This window comes from Amblyomma mixtum, chromosome 9 (genome assembly GCF_055824585.1).
Source record: "Amblyomma mixtum isolate Tamu chromosome 9, ASM5582458v1, whole genome shotgun sequence".
In the NCBI taxonomy this organism is placed as follows: Eukaryota; Metazoa; Arthropoda; class Arachnida; order Ixodida; family Ixodidae; genus Amblyomma; species Amblyomma mixtum.
The window spans coordinates 113,855,372-113,878,397 of record NC_143020.1 but is presented as its reverse complement, the minus strand read 5'-3'; the positions used below and the strand labels follow the sequence as shown (position 1 = coordinate 113,878,397).

The window sequence follows — 23,026 nt, the reverse complement described above, 5'->3', positions numbered from 1 at the left end:
TACTGGTCCCGAAGTTTCTGTGCCAGTTGAGTCGTGTTGCCAGGAAAAGCGTGCAGTGCTCGCTGCAAATGTTTTTGTGTTTCGGATCGTGTTTGGGTTGGGTCGATTAGGGCTCGAAAGAGACGCCACGTGTTTCGGCTGGACATTTGTCGCGCGGCCGTGTTGCATCTATCTACCCAGTTGGAGTCGGCGAGTTGGGCCGCGTACTCTGCCGCTTTCTGGGTAAGCTCGGCAATTCGAGCTTTAAGCTTTCTATTGTGTTTCTGCCGTCGCCAACGGCGGACGAGGCTGCGACGGGCTTCCCAGAGGTGTAGAAGGTGGTTATCCACGTCCGTGAGCGCCTCTGAGAGCTGGATGTGTGTTTCATGCGAGGAAAGGTGTGCCAGCAGCTGTTGGGACCATGCTGTGTAGCCTTGCGCGGAAATGGGTGTATTATCAAGTGAGTTAAAATTTTGCCTGAATTTCGTCCAATCTGGGATATGGGCTTGTGTTCTTGGACGCTTGAGGGGGCGTGTGCGTAGTGTAGTGTTAATGATGCAGTGGTCGCTACCGAGGGTCTCCTCGGTGTTGAGCCAGTCTGCGTGTCGTATGTTGCGAGTGAAGGTTAAGTCCGGACACGTATCCCGTGTCACGGAATTTCCTAGCCGGGTTGGGTGGACAGGGTCCGTGTGGAGGGTGAGGCCCAACGTGGACGCAAGCTCCGCCAGCTTACGCCCGCGCGACTCCTCCTTGCGATACCCCCACTGCTGACTGGGAGCGTTAAAGTCGCCCACAATCAGCAGGGGATCGCGGCCCGCTACTCTTAGCGCGCGGCTAAAGAGGTCCGCAAAAGTCACTCGCTTTAGTTTGGGAGAGCAGTACACGTTGAGTATATGCAACGGTGGGTCCCTGCGGCGGACTGGTAGGAGGGTCACCATTACATAAGAGTACTCTAGTTGGAGGTCGAGATCCACTAGGTTGGCTGTGTAGTTTTTGTGAACGAGAAGACAAGACGCGGGGTCCTGTTGGAACGTCGTGTAATTTGAAATTGTGGCGCCCAGGCCTGGCTCTTGGAGGGCAACCACGGCTGGTAAGGACTCGAAAGTTTCAAGGTAGAGGCGGAAATTGGCCCGCTTAGTGCGGTCCTTAAAGCCTCTACAGTTCCACTGTGTTATTGAAGTTGACACGGCCGAATTGGATATGGCGGAACTCCTTTGATTAAGGTGTTTCGCCATGATTTAAAATTCTTGGGGGGGAGGAGGAGGGATTGGCTGCCTCAGAGCCAGCTACTTGCGCCATCAAGGGGGTGATGACGGAAGGAGCGGGGCAGCTGTCCTCATTGTCCGAATCAATAATCAGACGGTTGAATTTTGAAGGACGGGATACGTCCCTAATGGGCCCCGTCCGACGGAGGAGGCGGGGGTTGTCCAATATGTGTTTTGATACTACCGCGGGGATGGCAGATTTGACCTTGGTCAAGATTTGGTCCATGGCGGTCTCGATCATAGATCGTAATTTAGAGGTTAAGCGCTCCTCCATCGCGGAGATGGCTGTCACGAGGGCAGGCGAGATCTCCGCGTCGCTCTCCATTGCGTCCGAGTTCTGCGGGCTCGGAGCGGCGGACGCCAATTTTGATTCTAAATTTTGAATTTTGTTGAGCAAAAGCTCATTCTGTGCCCGGAGCACGTCGATCTGTTTTTTGTATTCCGCATCGAGTGCGGAGACGATAACTGGGGAGGAGGGGGAATGGGAGGAGGAGGAGGCGATCTCAGCCCAGCTGCTCACCTGTTGTTTGCCGTGTTGAGACGCTGATGCCCGGGCGCCGGCAGCGCCATTTGTCTTGAGCGCCGGGAAGTGGCCAGCGTCCCTGCCGCTGGGCGGTGGCAGTGGGGGCGTAGTCTTGTTCCCGGGTGGTGACTTCACCGAGGATGATGATGATGACGTTTTGTTGTCGATGCCGTCAGCTCCACGCGGCGTTCCGCCACCGGCACCTGAATTGGGATGACTTGCCTGCCGGCCAGGTCGCTGTTTTCCAGGGAGCTCTGGGCGCCTAGTCTTGCGGCCGGGCACCTTGAGCTGCCTGAATTTCCCCGTGCAGTCCCGGGAGTTGGTGGCGTGGGCTTGCCCACAGACTGCACAGGACGGTGTGCACTCATGCGGTGTCTTCACCCCGTCGACGGTCGACACCGCACTGCCACAAAGGCCACACTTTTGATCCGGGCAGGGGCATGTGTCTGCTCGGTGTCCCACGGTGCCGCACCGCACGCAGGCCGGGATTGTTTTCTTATATGTACGCACAAGGGTGACTTCCGAGTTGTAATGAACGTATCGCGGCACCACTTTGCCCACGAAGGTGAGCACCGCGACGTCTGATTTTCCAAGCTTGCGGATATCGGCAAGCTCTCCAGCACGCCACTGGATCTTGTTTTGCAGGGACTCACTGGTCTCGTGCTTGGCCACGGTGATGACGCCGCGGCACACGTCACCAGTGAGCTTCAACTGGCCGTACATAGAGAGCTGGCCTTTCGGTGTTGTTAGTCGAAGTCCCGCAATAGCTTGTCTGCGACGTGCGGCTCTCGGGTGCCTGCCACGATCAGGTTTTGCTCCCATGTGGGGAGCAGGCTGAGCGATGCTGCGGCCTTGGCGCCCAGGTAGGCCGCGAACGCTGCTCCCAGCTCACCATGTTGAAAGACATCCTTCAGAGCGACGGTCACCCGGGGCTTCAGGATGATAACGATGTCTTCGGGATGAAGCCGCGGCAGCGGCTTTGGTTTCCAAGCAGGTCCCTGGGGCCCACCGTGAAGCGCTGCAGCGCGCGCAGCAGCGTTGTGCCGTGTTGAGCGGCCTGGCGACGTGGCGTCCGCTTTCTTGGAAGCGTTCCGCTTGCGGGAGCGGCGTTCCACTAGCTTGAATAACTTCAAGTTCTCGATGGGCGCAGAGGCCGGGCTATCAGGCGCTGGATTTGCTGGAACCTCGGACCAGGCCATGGCGTCCGGGTCGTAGCCACGTTGCAGGTTTGGCGAAGCCATCTTGCCGCGGGTGGGCGACTCACTCACGGCCGGGCGCCGCCGTAGGCGTTAGGCCTAGCGCCGCCGCCACGATACCTAAGTGAAGATCGGCCCTAAAAGGCCTAAATTTTGCCCCACCTGTGTGCGAGAGGTATGCACAGGTAGCTGACGACTTCGGGAAGCCAGACGCGGCTGTGTTGACGGGGTTGCGGTCGAAGATACGTGGCTCCAGCCGAAACTTGGCGGAGCCGATCACGAATCGACGACTGCAACCGCGAATCGCGAGCGTTCTGCGTATTCCGCGGCGTCAACGAACCTCGTCCCCGTATCGTCTCCGTGGCTGTGCAGGAGAGCTCTGGCCCTGGCCACTCTTCTTCCCGGAGTAATTTCGACCACCTGGGGATCTATAAACGTGCACCGACATCGCACAGCACACGGGCGCTTTTTGCAATCCGCCTCCATGGAAACGCGGCCGCTGCGGCCGGGTTATAACCCGGGAGCTCCGGCTCAGTAGCCGAGCGTCTAACCACCGATGCCCCGCGACAGGTTGAAGCTTCCGCGACCGTTTTGTACTGTGCTACCGCTGCGTTAGCCGCACTTGCAAGCAGTGTCCCCGCAAAAAGGTGGCAGAAAAACATGTCCCCCCCCCCCTCCCAAGTAGTAGAGAGATACGTTTTATGTCACATCTGTAATGCCCTTAGACTAAAGGGTACAAAGCGCGATAATGACCGTTTACGGTGCCATCGTGATTAAAGGATGGTTCACTCACAAAAAGACACAATGCCAAGGACTGAGTGCTTCAACAAGTATGGAAATGTACTTGGCCTTTTCGGGACATATTTTTTGTTTCAGTTGAAAACAAATATTTTTCCAACTAAACAGGAATTTCAGGTCTAAATAGTACATTTCGGCACTGCTCAAGAAAGACAAATTGTTAGCTTTCCAGAGCAAAATACCAGCGCTTATTTTTTATAAGCATTATGCCACATTACGTACGGAGTATAAGTGGTTGAAAATAGTAACGTCAAATTACCTGTACTTGTCAAATAAACACACGAGGGATCGTGGAATAACTTTCTGTTCCGGATGTGCACATTACGCTCGAAAATAAGTAAGACCTGCCGCGGTGGCTCAGTGGTTACGGCGCTCGGCTGCAGGCCAGAAAGACGCGGGTTCGATCCCGGCCCCGGCAGCTTAATTTCGATGGTGGCGAAATTATAGAGGCCCGTGTACTGTGCGATGTCAGTGCACGTTAAAGAACCCCAGGTGGTCGAAATTTCCGGAGCTCTTCACTAAGGCGTCCCTCATAGCCTGAGTCGCTTTGGGACGTTACACCCCAATAAATCAAATCAAAATGAGTAAGAAAAAGCAAGTTACTGCTGGAAAAATCTGCATAAAACTGGCGGAGGTCGTGCTGCCGCAAGATTGCCGTTTTGAGCATTATTATTAGGCGAGCGCAAAAATTGGAAATTTTCTTGTATTCGCTGAACGAATCGAAAAGTGCACATTCAAAATTATCCTAAACAAATTCAGGTTGTTAAGTTTTTCACTATTTATCAAATAACTGGCATGAAGTTCGAATAAGGTGTGATGTAGTTTTCTTCCGTGGCTATTTAAAAAAACTAGGTCCACTCGATGGGCCTCTTCAACACCGCACAGCATGTTGCCGCGATCAGTCTGCACGGAATGGAGTGCTCAGTGCCGCGACGGGGCCCTCTCATGTGGCGTCGTTCACAGTGTTCATAGATTGGCTGCCGCGGTGGCTCAGTGGTTATGGTGCTCGGCTGCTGACACGAAAGACGCGGGTTCGATCCCGGCCGCGGCGGCTGAATTTCTTTGGAGGAGAAATTCTAGAGGCCCGTGTACTGTGCGATGTCAGTGCACGTAAAAGAACCCCAGGTGGTCGAAATTTCCGGAGCCCTCCACTACGGCGTCTCTCATAGCCTTAGTCGCTTTGGGACGTTAAACCCCATTAAACCAAACCAAACCTCCAAGATTGGGCGATGAGGCAGAGCTCAGGTAGCTTGCGCAAACTAGCAAATCCGCCTTGATTTCCGATCTCGGAATCCGTGACTGTTACGTACACTCCAAAAAAAAAAAAAAAAGGACTAAAAGGGGGCGGGAGGCTAGACCTTTTGGGGAATAACTGATTTGCCACAACCATTAGTCCTCTTCGGGACTAACTGAAAAGGATCTATTGGTCCCTTTCGAGCTAACTGTAGACTTAAGATGCGTCGCTATAGTTTATTAGCTGTCCTCTCAATTTCCAGAGGAGTACGTTTGAAGTGACGGGCGTAGTGATATGATACGATGGATGGATGGATGGATAGGAGCGCCCCCTTTGAAACGGGGTGGTGGCAATTGCCACCATGCTCAGCTTTTTTTTGTTTTTGTTCAGCGTTTCTTTGTTTTTTTCGTGTTGAGTGCCCCCTAGCGGAGATCAGTGTCGCGTCTAGTGATAAGCTATAGCTACTCTATCTCCTTATGTTATAGCGCCGTACCGCAGCGGCGCAGGTAGCGCTATAAGCTGCTTCGCGCGATTATTCGTTTTGTGCGAAAAATCGCACAAATGGCTGATGTTCGTAGAAATATTCGATTCGTCGTCAGTTCGGTTCTGTCACTGCTCGACTCGTATTCGATTCTCACTGTGGCTACATCGTTTGTATTCCATTCGGTTTAAAAAAAAAATGACTGCAATCGAACCTGGTCATAACGAGACGGTTTATAACGAACTAATGGATATAACGCAGGAATGACGACTCCCGTTGGCAGCTCGGTCAACACGGTCTATAATGAAACTACGGCTCTAATGAAGTAATCGAAGGGTCCCTTCAACTTCGTTATTACGAGGTTCAACTGAATTATTTACTGCGTTCAATAGTGGGCCAGAACAGCAGCGTAACCTTAAGAGGAAGGATGCTGAATCCTCCCGAAATAAAGAAATCACTGCTAGGTGTAGCACACCTTGAGAAAAAGACCGAGCTTTCCTTTGAACACAAGCGCCCTTAACGGGTTGAAGAGTGCGCTTTTGTACTTCTGAGTGCCCTGACCTTAAGTTGGGGTGGGACTTTAAATGGGTGTAGCAGTAGGATAAAACAATAAATAAGCCTTCAAAAGAAGTCTAGGTTTTCTAGAATTGTTTTGTCTTCTCTCAGTGAATTGAAACAATTTATAGAAAATACAGTGTTTCTTGTATAGAACTATGATTCTAGATCCAGGTTCGTCACAATAGTGCAATTTTTGCACTTCTATCTAACTTCAGCGCTATTCGAAAAGACATTTCGTAGAAGAATGTACAATTTTTTTAAAAGAAAAAAAATAAATATGTACATAAATTGTAAGAATTTTGTTAACAGATTTTAGACTTGTAATTAATGCTTGTGTACGTCATGAGTAATTCATGAGCGTAGCTTTGATTGTACCAGTGCTATGATGCATTTTATAATTACCGCTTCATAAGTCTCATCCAACCTTTAAAGCTCTTCAGAAATGCTGCCTGTTAAGTAAAAATTTCATCGCAATAGCTCCTATCACAATACCGGTTGGGATCCCGTGATGAAAGGTCACGCCCCGTTATCAGGAGACGTTGCCACATAGGCGGCCAAGTGGTCGCAAATCCACTCGCCGCTTCCGCTAGTCAGTGTATGCTCTACGTCGTATGCTGGCACAAACTGTGCGAAAGCAATCTATATTTTCATGTTCACTTCTGCGGCCCGAACTTTTATAACTCAGCACGGCCGTTATATGCGCACCAATTCACGGATAAACGAATGTTTCCACGATGATATAGTTCAGCAATCTATATCTTTCGCGTGAATTTCTGCTGCCCGAACTTTATAACTCAGCACTGAAGTTACGCGTACCCATTCAGGGATAAACGAATGTTTCCGCGAAGGTAGTTCAGCAATCTGTATCTTTCGCGTGAATTTCTGCTGTCCGAACTTTTATAACTCAGCACTGACGTATGCGCAACCATTCGGAGCTAAACGAATGTTTCCCCAAAGATAGTTCAGGGTTCGCCCGAAACCCATCTGACTGAAATGAAGAAAAAAAGTAAAACATTGACGTTTCGGCATCGCTACAGGCGTCTTGTTCACAATGAGAAAGAAACGCATTGCGCTTCAAAGAAGCTTTTTATCAAAATTTTGGCACCTGCGCATGCTTGCGAAAGATATATGGGGTGGACTGGTATGGGTACTTGATAGCATGCGCCTTTTTTTCCTTCATGACGTCACGCAATGAAGTGTCAGCACTTGCGGCCAAAAAACGTGGTTGATTTCATTTTGTGTCACTTTTTTCATCGGTGCCGCTTCCATTCAGCAAAGAAAGAACGCGTATAAAAGCGACCACGACACGTGGTCGTTTCAGACGATGACGCTAAGCACGTTCTTGAGAGTGGATGACAATGACTGCGTAGGGGAAAGAGGCAGGAGAAGAGGAACGTGTCACCTATTTGCGACAAGCCTATACGGGGCCCTAATTTTCCGAAGTTTCGCGACTTAAAATCAAAGTTATACTTCTTCGTGGAACTATGTGCCAAAAGGGAACGAGTGTGATTAAAGTAGTCACAGAATTTCTCATGACAGGTACCCACCGCAGTGGCTCCGGCTACTGAGCTTAAGGTCGCGGGGTCGAATCTCGGCCGCTGCGGCCAAATTTCAATGGAGACGAAATGCAAATGCACCCTTGTGCTGCGCCATGTCGGTGCACGCTAGAAAATCCAAGGTGGTCTAAGTTAATCCGGAGGCTTCCATTAAAGCGACCGTCATGCTCCCCTAGCTGCGTGCAGCTTCCGGACATTAAACTCCACATACCTGCCATACTTAACCAGCTGGTGATTGCTCCTCGACCAACCCCGTGCCTACCACTCATGAAAGATGAAAACTGCCTTGAAGAATGAATTTCTGCTGACGTCTTGACACGCTTCTTTCCTGAATTCACCTGACAAGCAAGCTGTGGGAATGACACGTTTCCACCTTTCTTCTGAAAGACTCCGTGATACTGCGGCGCCCTGCATAACGAATACTAAGTGGCAGTGGCAAAAATAATTTACCTTGAGTAATCCCCAGTTCCTGTCAGTCGCGGCATCGTTGTGGACTCCAGGAACGAAAGCTACCAGCAGGTGGTCGCCAAACTTTCTTAAAGCTGCTTCCAATCTACTGTCGTGGTCACCACTGCACAAGTAGAATAATGCATACCGGTTATGTCGGAGAGACAGTTCAGTCGCTGTGCTGTCATCGTGTCCAGCAAGCCCCGTTCTTCGAGAGAATAAAACACCAAACACCACTGGGTACTGAATTACAGCAGTGACCTTCAGTTTCTAGGAAGGCACGTTTGTTGTTTGTTTTGGTTTATTGGGGTTTAATGTCCCAAAGCAACTCAGGCTATGAGGGACGCCATAGTGAAGGGCTCCGGAAATTTCGACCACCTGGGGTTCGTTAACGTGCACTGACATCGCACAGTACACGGGCCTGACCTGAATTAAATTTACATATACGTATTTTTCCAAATGCGTTATTTCTCGCGCATAATTTTGACGGCTTTTTTTTGCGCGAGCCTTTGTTATACCAAGTACAGAGGGCAAAACGCATGCCTAGAACAACCAAACGGTGTGTTCCGGAGCTCCCAAAGCCGCTGAGACCAAGAAAGCCAAAAATGACGATGAAATTCTATGAGTTTAATAGCACATGTTTACATCCAGACCATTTTTAACCAAATCTTATGGCTAGTTATCGCGTGTTACGCCCGAAACACGCTCAGAGCGTGTTCTAGACATGCGTTTTGCCCTCTGTACTTTCTCACGCCCACGGTCACGTGGTGTGAAGCGATACCAAGTTGGCGCATGCGCAGTCCACAACTCGTCATTTATCATGCAGAAGTTTACGGGTTTTTTGCGCGGGCCCTCGTGTGACCAAACACCTTCTCACGTCCACGTGTACGTGGCGTGAAGCGATAAAAAGTTTGCGCATGCGCCGTCCACAACTCGCGCCAGTGTCGTCACTGGCTGCAGAACGTATAAAAATGAAGCCGCCCTCACAATTCCCGCACACCGGCAGCAGCAGGAGGCCACGCAAGCCAGAAGGATCCACGCTTCGGTCTTCTTCCGTCCACGAAGGTTCCAGGGAGTACGAGCTATGGAAGCCATCAGGAAGTGCATCTGCGGCACATGCGAGGACTGCCTCCGCAGGTGTTGCTGCGAAGACGAACCCCAGCGGCAGGGCGATACTCAACCGCTGCACCACCCCCTGCAGGAGACTCCGCAGACGCGACGGCGCACGAGCCTCGGAGTCCATCCCCCACGAGATCCCTTTGAAGGACATGACAAGGCCCGTGATTACGAAGCCGCCGACCGGCACAGGAGGACCAGCGCGGGAGGAGGAGCGCAGGAGCGCAGGAGGAGTGACTGGAGCTGGCGACGACCCGGGTGCCGGCCCGTCGGGCGTGTCGAAGCCGCCGGCAAAGAAGCCGAAGGCCGAGGGGCCCTTTCCTGACTTGGTCCGCACTGGAAGCGGCGGCTCCGGCAACAGCGAGGAGACCGAGCCGTCGGTGTCTGTCGGCCAGTTCGAGACTTCGGGGGAAGGCAGCGGTTCCTCCATGGGAGGTACCGCCGAAGATACCTCCACCTCCCCAGAGGAAAGTGCTGGAAAGGGCCCCGCCAAGGCTTAGCGCTAAGCGGATGAGGTCAGTGAATTCTGCTTGATCTCCTTTCGTTTTTTTTTTTCCTTGCGATCTCGCAGTCACTTTTCGGTTGCTTTGCGTGGACTGTGTAACTGCTAGCTGGCAGCAGTCTCGTTCACCTTCCATTGCAGTGTGCCTAACTGTCACTTATATCTTCGTAATAGTTACATCCCCGCATTGTACTCGACTGCTTAGGACGGCTTGCTGCGGTCAGTTCATTCTGCATTAATCCCTGGCTTCGGGCAGTGCTTTCTACTTGCCCTGCTCCTGTTATGTGCCGTCGCGTTTACGTTGCTGCTTACCCGGTGCCTCTTCCTGACCTGCATTTTGCCATTTCAGCCCCGTCGAGCTGTCCATGGCCTTCGTGACATTGCTCCAGTCCGCCCTCGTCATGTGACACCGACCCAGCCTTTTTGAATTTTCGCCATGCTTTTTTACGCTTTTATTCCGCTGCCACATGTTTACCTGCTTCGCGAAGCTCAAACAATGCCCTGCTGCCTTTTTGCTATTCGCTTCGCTCTCCTGCCGGATCCGGCGTTGTGTACTCCTCCTTCGCTTTTTTTATTCTGCTAGCTCTCGCTTGTGTGCTTTTTATCGGCAATAAAAACTTTTTGCTGCACTTTTACTTCCTGCTTGGCAGTTATTTTCCGAACAGTCCATTTTCAGCGGCCACAGAGAAGCCTACCTCCAGTCTCTCCCCTCCCCCCCCCCCCCCCAAAAAAAATAACAAATACAGACTAAGAAGTGGATCATTTACATGTTTACTCCGAAACTTCTCCCTGTGTGTCGGGTGACCTGAATAGAGCGGTTACGTGTCATTAACGCCAATATCCCCACTCTTCCCACCTTTCGTGCCGAAGAATGTTTCCCTTGGGTTCGAAGTAGGCGATGAGTTCAATTTGTTACACAAGCCTTTTCGCCCTCAGTAAGCTGTCCGGTCGAACTTATTGAACGCAATATAAGCTATAAAACTACAGAGTTCGCTGCCCTGATTAGGGTGTCTGTCTCTTCGACTATGCAATTTCTGCGCACGTGGTATAGCTTTATTTTGTAGTCGTATGACTGTGATTGGGTGTGGGCGTTAGTGAATAATTGCTGTACCTTGGCGCATTCCTCTGACATGGCAGTCACCTTGCCTGCAGTCCTTGCAAGCAAGTTCGGAACCAGTGTCCTGAGTGATACTTAGTGGGCGACGTATGCCGTAAATTAGTAGTACTGAATATTACTCCCTGCCTGCACAGATACTAATTTCTTCGAAGTACCCTTCCTTAAGCTTATAGCTACAATTAGTCTTGTGGGAGCCTTTATGTTGCCATGGCATTACTTCAAATTTCTTCATTCGCTCCCATGTCAGCTGTTTTTAGGGCATGTAACATCAAGCATGTGAAGCCCTTCGTCGAGGGCAAGATTGGCGTTGTGTGCCGCATTGCTCTGGCCTCTGGAAAAGTGTATATAGGGCAGACAGGCAGGTGGGTTAACAAACTTACATGGACATAAAAACTTCCTAGGAGGAAGAGACCCGGGAAGGCGTTTGGATCTTCATCGCAGCAGTTTCAGAAATTGCACAAAACCTGTGCCGTTTTAACGTGTCACCATTTTGGGGGGGGGGCGAAGAAATAGACATGAGCGGGAAATCTTAGAAGCGTTTCATATTGGCAATGAGCAAGATAATTGTGTGACACGTTGCTGTATTTAACGAACAAGGAACGTGCCTACTAAGAGGGTAGATAAGGGTGATCAAAGCTGTTATCAATGCGCGTGTCATGGGGAGTGGTTGAAGGTGCGCATGCGTCGGACGTTTTGCGCGGCAATTGTATGCTTCAATAAAGCACAGTTGAAAGAACAGTGCCTGTCCGTGTCTAACGTCTACGCATCTTTGCATCATCTGGTCCCCGCCCCCCCTTTTTTGTTAGATTTTAAAGAGCAAGCTTTATTGCACCTCTCTGGCGAGTACGATACCAAATTATTAAACGTAGTTCAGATTTGAACTTTTTCTGTCGATAGATGGCAGCACCTGAATACCCCAAAAAAGGAGGTAAGTTCTATTCCCCCTCCAGGTATGCAGGGGGTATGCAGCCAAGGTTCCGGGGACCGAAGCACAAAATAGATAACCCCTCTCAAGCCATTGAGCAAAGAAGGATGTGGGGGTCAGTCAATGGACAATTTCCCAGTAACCCGCCAGTTTAGCGTTTCCGGTTTGGGTTGCCTAAGCTTCACTCCGTCTTTTCTGCGAAATTTCTTTTACAATGGTAGGCTGGGGTTACTGGTTTCGCCTGCGCAGACAGGTGTGGCCGGTTAAAATGGCGGAAGAGAGTCTTGGTGCATCAGCAGGACATTACCCGGAAAAGGTTCCATTGTGATGAACTCCTATGTAGTCAGTCTGCTAATAAAAGTAAAAAAAGGAGCTCCTAGCACAAGGCCTTATGACTAGTTTTCTTCCCTTTCCCGCGTAGCCTTCCTAACATAGCTACAGCAGCATGTCCTTGCTTGTAGTAACAGCCTGTAGCTTACGTTGCCTAGTCTCGTACGAGCCTTACCAGCGCCGAACACCCATCTTCCGCTTCTGAGCACCAACAAGGCACCAAGCAAATCAAAGTTGGATGAAACTTAAAAGGACGGGAAGTGTGGTTTGCAAAAGAACCGAGAGCGTCCTGTAGCTATGCATGGTGACTGAACGCAAACATTGGCATTGCATAAGCGAGTTCTTGCTTAGCTCTGTTTACATAAACCAATAACGTCAGGTCGAGTCGGGGGTCGGGCTGAGCGAAGTCAACCCAACTCGACCGACGCGTGTTGACTCGATTTTAGCTAGTCGAGATGGATGGATGGATGTATAGGAGCGCCCCTTTTGAAACGGGGTGGTAACAATTGTCACCATGCTCAGCTTTTCTTTCTTTATTGTTTTTTTGTTTACTGTATTGGCAATTCTCATTAAGAATCGCCATCATCTTTACCTACGGTTTCCTACAATTCTAACCTCATGCCATATCTCTGCTTTTCAGCCACCAATCCTCCAATCGCTTTTTGCTAACTTCCACTGCAGATTTATTTACATGACCATTGTTATCTTTAAACCCTAGGGCCTCAGGAAGAGTGACTGTGCCTGCATCGACATCCGGATGGATACCATCACGTTTGATTATCAGGTGTTCGATTGTTTCCACAGATCTACCACACACTGCACATGTGTCATCTTCTTCGTTAAATTTCTTTTTGTAGTCGGCTCGTCAGCTACAAGCACATCGGGGCAGGGTGGAGCTAGAGTTACTGTATATGGTAGCATATACAGTAACTCTAGGTGGAGCTGAGTCAACCTACCCCTTGCGGCGGAGTTTACTGGTCCCGACTCCTGACTCGACTCGGCGCGTTTACATGGACCCAGTAATCAGTTTTTGACCCGATAACTCGACTCACGTGTGTTTTGGTGCGAACAATGCGTTACTGTGTGTGCTGCTGTGGGAGGGGGGGGGGGGGGGGGGGAGGCTGAGGTGCTTTTGGGTGTGGCCTTGCATACCGCTTCCTTTTCGCACCACAAGCTCGAGAAAAAAAGAACAGTACAAATCCTTTCGAAATACAGCCAAGCAAAAAAGGAAAGAAAGAAATCAAGTTCGTCCAGGTTCTAAGAAGAAAGTGTGCGCACGAACACAGACAAGCAAGAAGTTGGTGGTAGAGCGTAATAGTGACAAAATAATTTATCGCCAGGTGGAGCCACGTCGCACTAATAAAATTTTAGCGCGAAATTCAAATCCCAGCAAAAAATGCATACACAACTTTCAGAGCCTGTAAAACGCAAATTATAGGTTCGATATGGATAAAAATTGCGGCATAACTATCAAGAAGGAAAAAGGGAGGAAATTTTGCGGACGAAATTTTGTTATTTGGCTTAGTTTTTTCACGAGATGACATAAAAGTTCGACATATCTAAAAGCACAATTTTCTGGAATTTTGCGTCTAATTGGTAAAAAAATGAAACTTAAACAATAAAATCTGCCCGTAACATTTCCTCTATACGCTAAGGAAGAAAACACTGCCACAAACCTCATGAAAATCGAGCCATGTTTAGACACGGTGTAGCTTCTGAAAGTTCCCATGTATTTCCTATGGACACTGCCACTGGTGAACCCTCTTTGGTTGGGCGAAGGCAAAAGATACGTACACGGAGCTGACTTTAAACTACATTCGCAGTAAGCGACAGATGAACACAAAAACAGGCACAGAACGCAGAAATAAACGCAAAAAATAGAGTGCGATATGTTTCATAAGGAAATAAATTCCAGAAGCAAGGACAGTACCGCCAGGGAAATCATTGAAGCGCTACGAATCGTAACTGCGTCGACCTGCCTTTCCTTCCCTTATCAGGAAAAGAGCTTTCGCACTTTGCCAGGTCTGCAAAATGCGATTGGCGTCAGTTTTATTACTTGTTTGCCCACTGTACCTCTTTTTTTCTATTGCTCGGGCATCAAGCCATGCATATATAAACGCAAATTCCCGCAATAAACGTTGTTGAAAGTCGCTGAAATATATTTGTCTCTTTGTATCTTCGTCCGTGTCTTTTGAGCTGTTTTATGATGTGAATAAGCCGCGGTGGCTCAGTGGTTATGAAGCTTCATCATCATCATTTATTAACCCTTAAGGGTCCCATGGGGACATATTACATAAGGGGAGGGGGGATACAAGTGTCCGACGGTCATACATAAGAAAATGAAAAAAAGGCGAGAGAAAAAAAAGAATAAAAACTAGAAAGAAAACTACACAAAGCTGTTCCTGATCCGAAATACGCGGGTGCGATCCCGGCCCTGGCGGTCGCATTTCGGTGGATGCGAAATGCTAGAGGCCCGTGTACTGTGCGATGCCAGTGCATGTTACAGAACCCATAGTGGTCGAGATTTCCTGAGTCCTTCACTACGGCGTCCCCATAGCCTGAGTCGCTTTGGGGTGTTAAACCCCCATAAACCACAAACCATATACAGGTCCGTCTCGTCGTTTCAGCAAATTATACCTTGAAACATTGAACACAAGTTCACAACAACTTTAAGCCGCTAACCGAAACCGCGCCGCCCTGCTAAATGCGCTGCTTCGCGTGACTTCTTCGACTTATTGGCGAATCAAGAGCAACCAGGAGTCCACTTCGGGGTAGTTGGTCGACCGTTATAATGCATGCACGGCGCGAAGCACACAGGGCCTAGATACCAAGAGTGACGAAAAGGCGCAAGTCTATGCCGTTAGCTGTACATAGCTTTTTGGAGTGAAAGCCCTACTACTCGAGTTACAACTCAGAGTTTCGCCTGGCTTTGCGCACTTGACCTTGAACTTCGACCAAGGTCAAACTAAGCACACAATTAGTAAATTCATAATTAAATTCAAAGGCGCCAAACCATACGCACACACACACACACAGGAGAAGAAAGAAAGACGAGACAGGCGCTCTGTCTCGTCTTTCTTTCTTCTCCTGTGTGTGTGTGTGCGTATGGTTTGGCGCCTTTGAATTTAATTATGAATAACTACCAACTAGCCCAACAACAAGTTCTTCTACAATTAGTAAAACACGTTGCGGGGCTAGTTGGTTATGCATTTTCTTTCGTTCAAGGCTAAGCAGCGCTAACTTTTAGGACGAATACACAGAGGACATGACACCTCACCTCACTTTAGTCTTGCCCCCATCTCGTTTTCTTGGCCTTTTCTTCTGTGGTCTGCCGCGCATGCGCTCACGGTCGTCTTTTCTTGTATGTTCTACGAAAAACGTGTTCAATAAACATAGTTGGAGTCACAGCCCATCCTGTCATGTCCTCTGTGTATTCGTCCTAACAGTTAGCGCTGCTTAAATTTGAACGAAAGAAAATAAGCACACACCCCCAGACTAACAATACAGTTTCGATGAAGAAGAAAAAAAAATGTGGTTGTAAGGCCGCACTTCATTGACACCCCCATCTTTCTTTAGCTTGAGGCCGCTGCGCGCCTCCAGTATACGCTGAGATTTCTCTGTAAAGCCACGGGCACCGCACCCACGTGTCCTCCACAAACACATACAAAAGCTCGGAAGTGACTGCCGGCTTAGCAGCGTCGCCATGACAGCCGACTGCTAGCATTGTCGACAGCAGGTGTCCACGGGTACCAAGAAAGCGTGCGAGCGGAAACCTGGGAACCTTTCCAGTTCCGCGAAGGGACCTTTTGTTTGCTGGTATCACTGCCAGCACCCAAGCATCGCGGGGCTCATTTCCTGCCTCTGTCACCAGTCACTCCCAAGATGATTCAGCAAGTGACTCGCCCTGTTGCTCCCCTAGAACTCGTCATCCCTGGAGAAGCGTCACGTGGGTGCGGCGGCGAGAGGGGAGAGAGTGCGGATAGGGCGAGGAGTCCAGCGTGGAGAGGGTCTCCTCGCACTATCCGCACTCTCTCCCCTCTCGCCGCCGCGAGGAGTCCTGCGTGGAGAGGGTCTCCTCGACCTATCTCCCCTCTCGCCGCCGCGAGGAGACCCGCGTGGAGAGGGTCTCCTGAATGTTCTTTTTATGTTTCTTTTTTTTCGTTTTGCCAAGCCCTCGGTTCAGGTTGTGCCCAACCTTCCAGGGCTGTGGTTACTGTATGTAAAACTTTCATTGGTTGGCGAAGTCTAGGGCGTGCCTTGAAACATGACCGCCCTAACTTGTTTGTTTGCAGAGCATATAAAAATGCATGCAAAAGCATTGGACAGCAGTGCTAGATCAGTCCAAGACTTTTGCAGTCTCGAGTGGCACGTGCTTCTACAAGCACCTAGGCAGCTGGATGTTCAAAACAGGGCACGTTCCGGAAGGGCACCGCGGGGTCTATGGAGCCTCTCCCAGGACTGCACCCCCTAAAGAAACCGGTCGCCACGTCGCGGGAGCCTGTACCCATATGCAGTGGGTATCCGACGGTGGGTTTCGAACCTGCCACCTCCCGCAGCCGAGGCGCCGAAGCCGCCGACTGGCGCAGGAGTTGCAGTGACTGGAGCTGGCGGCGACCAGGGTGCCGGCCCGTCGGGCGTGTCGAAGCCGCCGGCAAAGAAGCCGAAGGTCGAGGGCCCTTTGCTGACTTGGTCCGCACTGGAAGCGGCGGCTCCTGCACCAGCGAGGAGACAGAGCCACGGCCGTTCGATGCAAAGCGCAAAGCGAGGTCGTGACAGAGCCCTCGGAGTCTCTCGGGCAGTTCGAGACTTCCGGGGAAGGCAGCGGGACCTGCATGGGAGGCTTAGCGCTAAGCGGATGAGGTGAGTGGATTCTGCTTGATCTCGTTTCGTTTTTTTTTCTTTGCGATCTTGCAGTTGCTTACTTTTCGGTTGCTTTGCGCGGACTGTGCAGTTGCTAGCTGGCAGCAGTCTCGTTCAACTTCCACTGCAGTGTGCCAAACTGTCACTTATGTCCTCGTAATATGAAGTTAAATTCCCGCATTGTACTCGACTGCTTAGCACGTAATTCCGTCTATCATGCTCATCCGCAGACTTTCGGGCAATTAACCATGTCCCCATGACTCCTTTGCCGACGCGTTAGCTCTATCTTCTGCTCGTCGCCCGTAGGTCGGAATGGCTTTCTCGCTCCAGTGTTCGGTGTTGCAGAAAACACGCACGCAGTTAGTTAGCCCACGTTAGCATGGCAGCGGATGCTCTCGAACCGCAATCAATACCTCTTGTCTAACATTTTCGTTTCAAGCTTGTACTGCTCTCCAGGACCGCTTGCTGCGGTCAGTTCATTCTGCATTATTCCCTGGCTTCGGTCAGTGCCTTCTACTTACCGTGTTACTATTCCATGCCGTCGTGTTTACGTTGCTGTTTCACCGGTGCCTCTTCATGACGTCCATCTTGCCCTTTCAGCCCCGTCGAGCTGTCCATGGCCGTCGTGACGTCGCTCCAGTCCGACCAGTCGCGGGCCCACTCAAATCCCACGCCGCTCACCACGGGTAGCCTCGACCACCCTTCCTTCCGAGAAGGCGCAACCGCCGAGGCGGCTCTCCGACACCTGCCCTGCCCGAGCGCTACCTGCCCTCTGTAGTCGACGACGCCCGACCCAACTGCCGCAGTTACGATGACCTGCCTCGAATCACTTATTTTAGCTCTCGCTTGCGGGCTTTTTATCGCCAATAAAAACTTTTTGCTGCCCTTTTACTTCCTGCTTGGCGGTCATTTTTCGAATAGTCCTCTTTCAGCGGCCACAGAAAATCCCCCCTTCCCCCCCCCCCCCTCTAAAAAAAACTGGAAAAATTTCCATCATTTACTTGCTTTCTCCGACACTTCTGCCCTGTGCGTCGGGTTCGATCTGTCCGAAGTCTGTTCGAAGCAGGTACTGCGTTCAACGTGTTGCGCAAGCCTTTCCGCCCCCCGTAAGCTGCCCGGTCGAACTTATAGCACGCAATATTAACTGTAAAATTTCAATCCGAGTTCGATGCACTGATTAGGACGACTGACTCTTCAGCTTTTTGTGCACGCGGTATAAAGCTTTCTTTTGTACTCATACGACTGAGTTGACGTTAGTGTATAATTGCTGTACCTTGGCGGATTCCCCTGACATGGCAGTAATCTTGCCTGCAGTGCGTACAAGCAAGTTCGGAACCAGTGTCCTGATTGATATACTTAGTGCGCGACTTATGCAGTTGATTAGTAGGTACTGAATGCTATAGCCCTGCCTGCATAGATACTAATTTCTTCGAAGTGCCCTTCTTTAAGCTTATTGCTACAATTGGTCGTGTGGGAGACTTTATATGGCAATGGCATTACTTCAAATTTCTTCACCCGCTCTCATGTCAGCGGTATTTAGGGCATGTAAGATCAAGCATGTGAAATCCTTCGTCGAGGGCAAGACTGGTGTTGTGTACCGCATTGCTCTGGCGGAAAAGCGTATATAGGGCAGGCAGGTGGGTTAACAAACTTACAGGGCCATAAAAACTTCCTAGGTGGAGGAGACCCAGGAAGGCGTTTGGCTCTTCATCGCAGCAGTTTCAGAAATTGCACAAAAACTGTGCCGTTTGAGCCTGTCTCCATTTTGGGGAGGCGAAGGAATAGATATGAGCGGGAAATGTTAGAAGCGTTTCTAGTTAGCAATGAGCAAGATAATTGTTTGACACGTTGCTGTATTTAACGAACAAGGAACGTGCCTACCAAGAGGGTAGATAAGGGTGATCAAAGCTGTTATCAATGCGCGTGTCATGGGAGTAGTTGAAGGAGCGCATGGGTCGGATGTTCTGGGCGGCTATAGTATGCTTCAATAAAGCACAGCTGAAAGTATAGCGCCGGTCCGTGTCTAACGTCTTTTTTCTTGAGTGCGCATCTTTGCGTCCTCTTGTCCCTCCCCCCTTTATTGTTAGATTTTAAAGAGCAAGCTTTATTCCACCCCTCTGGCGAGTTCGATACCAAATTATTAAGCATATTTCAGATACCGCTTTGAATCCCCGCGGCCCCCCATAGAGGCATAACTCACAAAGGTTAGACATGCGGGTTAGTTGTTTGGGCGACGGCACAAAATACGTACACGGAGCTGACTTTAAACTATATGCGCAATAAGCGACAGATGAACACAAAAACAGGCTTAGAACGCAGAAAAAAACGCAAAAAAAGCGTGCGATTTGATTCATAAGCAAATAAATCGCAGAAGCAAGGACAGTACCGCCAGGGAAATCATTGAAGCGCTACGAATCGTCGCTGCGTCAGCCTGCCTTCCCTTTCCTTATTGCCGCCGCGGTGGCTCAGTGGCTATGGTGCTCGGCTGCTGACCCAAAGGACGCGGGTTCGATCCCGGCCGCGGCGGCTGGAATTTCTTTGGAGGAGATATTCTAGAGGCCCGTGTACTGTGCGATGTCAGTGCACGTTAAAGAACCCCAGGTGGTCGAAATTTCCGGAGCCCTCCACTACGGCGTCTCTCATAGCCTTAGTCGCTTTGGGACGTTAAACCCCATAAACCAAACCAAACCAACCTTTCCTTATAGAGGAGCTTTCGCACTTTGCCAGGTCTTCAAAATGCGATTAGCATCAGTTTTATTACTTGCTTGCCCACTGTACCTCTTTTTCATTTCTCGGGCATCAAGCCATGCATATATATAAACGCAAACTCCCGGAATAAACGTTGTTGAAAGTCGCTGCTGTGTATTTTTCCCCTTCTGTCTTCGTCCATGTCTTCTGCGCTATTTTAAGTTGAGAACTACCTTTCGTGTTCCTTTCGAACGCCTTAAGCTAATGGACATGTCATATACAGCCGCCCCACGGTTCAGTTGTTATGGCGCTCGGCTGCTGGCCCGAAAGACGCGGGTTCGATCCCGGCGATGTCAGTGCAGGAGGTCGAAATTTCAGGACTCCTTCACTACGTCGTCCCTCATAGCCTGAGTCGCTTTGGGACGTTAAGCGCCCATAAACCACAAACCATATACAGCTCCGTCTCTTCGTTCCAGCAAATTATGCCTCGAAACATTGAACACAAGAACTTTAAACCGCTAACCGAAACCGCGCCGCCCTGCTAAATGCGGTGCTTCGCGTGACTTCGTAGACTTATTGGCGAATCAAGAGTTCGCTTCGGGATAGTTGGTAGTCTTTGTAATGCATGCACGGTCTAGATACAAAGAATGACGAAAAGGCGCAAGTCTATGCCGTTAGCTGTACATCGTTTTTTTAAAGCGAAAGCTCTGTTACTCGAAATACAACGCAGAGTTGCTCCTCGCTTTTCGCGTTTGACCTTGAACCCGGACCAAGGTCAAACTAAGCGCGCATCCCCCAGACTAACAATACAGTTTCGCTGAAAAGAAAAAAAAAACTTGGTCAGGCGGAAATCGAACAGCTGTCCTTTGGGTTGGGAGGCGGACACGACAGGCACGCGCACGCACGCACACGCACAAACGCACACAAAAAGCCCTGTAACGCTATAGGTTCGTACCGCGAGGTTTTTGCTTCTCTCCGAAAGTATGAACCAACTCAGCCAACTTTCGACTTAGTACGTTGTACAAACCAAGCAGCGACAAAGTTTTACAGAACGAAAGTTCAGAAGGCAAGCAAATATATTGTATGAAAATAAAATTAAACGGAGGGGTCGGGGAGAAGAACCGCTTCTTCACCGATATGAGGAGGCAGTGGTAAAATGGAGAGCTCAGTGCATCCGAAGGAAATATTGCTCAAAACACAAGCTAAGGGATCATTACGAACATTTTCATGGTGCACCCTCGTAATTTTTTTTTATGTTTCATCATTTTACTATGACAGCCCCGTGGACTCACGTATCACTGATCCGTGCACGTGCGAATCTCTCACGTATACGGATCTGAGCAGGACCATATTCACCAGCCAACACTTTGAAGCGCTCGCTTAACGTAGCGCGTGGGGTTGTGCAATACGGAGGCAAAAAGAAGACAGTTTCACGTTCTGTGAAGCAAGCACCCGTCACGCATACTATACGAAGTCGCTTCCCTGGAGTTTCCCACGTGTCACAAATGGCGACCTTAAGTCAGTGTCATAACATGTAGTGGAGTCTCCGTATACCAATCCATCGAAGCTATTAGTATGCTTGCACTGCCTTTTAGTATAAGGAAGAATATTTTTTTCCTGCTGGAAAAAAAGATTCAATTCGGTGGCGTGACGCTCAACACTGTCTGATCCTGCGAGCACACAGTGGAAACACAACTATGTGATTTGAAAAGCTCAGTGATATTAGCAGCCGCATAAGTGGTGTTTACCACTGCCACGTTGATAGCGGCTTCGCACAGCGTATACATGCAAGATCAAAGGCCTTGCGAAGTACTTTCCACTCCTTCTATCTCCGTAATCACCATTTGCCACGCCCACCAGATAATCGATCCTGACCGCAACACATGTGTTACGTGCATCGGTAAGCTCCTTAATAACGAAGAATAGGACCGCGACTCAATCAGATTACAATCGTTGAATAGTTGCTATCGAGGACCAGAAGCGCTTGACGAAGTAATGGCTGCCCATGACCAAACAAATTCCATACCGGTAGTCGCAACTTGCCCTTTGCAATCACATCCGCGATAACTGGAACGCATGTGCCCTCGGTCGTTTACGTCACCATCCTGAAAGCGTACAAAACGGAAGCGGAGGTCACGGCGTTCGTGCAGAACGACAACGGGCCCAGCATCGACACGCTCTCCGGCACATCATCTTTCCGGGAGATGTAACTTTTCAAGACCTCGCCGCAAGAAAAAAAGGAGTCATCATGCCCGGCAGTCGTGTCTGCAAGATCTGCGTGGGTTGCTGTCGATGCTTCGGTGGCGGTGAAGGCGCAGCACAGGAGGAGAGTCAGCAGTTGGCGGACCACCCGCAGCAGGAAGGCGAACCAGGAGCGGCAGGCGAGCCGGTGATTCCGATGGTGGCTGTGGTGTCACCTCCCGTCGCCATTGGACCACCGGCTGCTCCGGGAACGGTCGATCGAGGCACAGACATGTCCGACGACTTACGCCGCCGCATGGGCGTTCCCTATGTGACACCCATCTTCAACATGGATGACCCGCCCAGCAGTGGAACGGAGCCGACGATGCTGCCTTCGGAGCGTCGCGACGACGACACTTCGGAAGGGAGCACCAGCAGCGGGATCGTGATGCCGAGTGCCGAGGCCGATTCGGAGTTCTCCCCGCCTACGGGAACTTCGGAATCTGCGGACAAGTCGTGTCCCGAGTCCGAGGAAAGGCCAGAGGCGAGTACTATTCTTCTCTTATGGTTCGCTCGGAGCCAATTCGCTCACTGTCGCCATTCAGACGACGCCGTAGCATTCAGGATCTTTCAAACAACGTTGACTGTGCGATTCTACTGATCCGTCGGGCGTTCGTTGCCTCCTGGTTTCCGCAACTGCACACGGCTAGAGAAACGTTGCATATAGGCACTCAATCCTTCCTTCGGAAGCTGCTTTTCTGCCTGCTAGACCACTCGCTCTTCGTTAGGTCGCGGGTTTACTTGTCAATTGCAAACGTTCAAGGCATGTCCGGGCAGTGAGTGATCGGAGTGCTTTCTTGTTCCCAACGCCGCGATTTCACGTATCGCTCGTAATCCAGACCTTGCCCTCTGAGCAGCACTCCACCGTCGTAGTTAATCGCTACGTTTTCTTCTATGCTGTGGTTCTCGCCTCTGCTTTTCTTCCCGCCTGTATTTAATTCATTTTTCTCTCCTTACAGGCCCGCTAAACTGCCCTGCCGTTTCCGGATGTGCCTTCCTTACAAGCACCCAGCCTTGGTCACCAAACGATGTTCTGTATATTTCTCGTTCGGGCGTGCATTTTTAGAACCGTTTTTAAGTGCAAATAAAGGTTCCTTTCTTTTTTAACATTCAGTTCAATGCTGTAATTCACTCCGTTGCTTTGCATTGGGCTACCAGTCGTTACCCCGTCTGCTCCTGTCCGCTGTACTATTCCCATACGAGCTTCCGC

General features: G+C 50.2%; 2 protein-coding genes across 2 annotated transcripts in view; both read left to right on the top strand.

The window, feature by feature from the left end:
- The window catches only part of LOC149330808 (uncharacterized), a 93,218-nt gene that overhangs the window by 6,422 nt on the left and 63,770 nt on the right, over nucleotides 1-23,026 (top strand). The gene's annotated exons all lie outside the window — the stretch shown is intronic.
- LOC149330810 (uncharacterized) lies at nucleotides 9,009-10,269 on the top strand. Its single transcript, XM_089559504.1, has 2 exons — nucleotides 9,009-9,668; nucleotides 10,005-10,269. The coding sequence occupies exon 1, from the start codon at nucleotides 9,009-9,011 to the stop codon at nucleotides 9,651-9,653; it is 645 nt and encodes a 214-aa protein (XP_089415630.1). The 3' UTR covers nucleotides 9,654-9,668; nucleotides 10,005-10,269.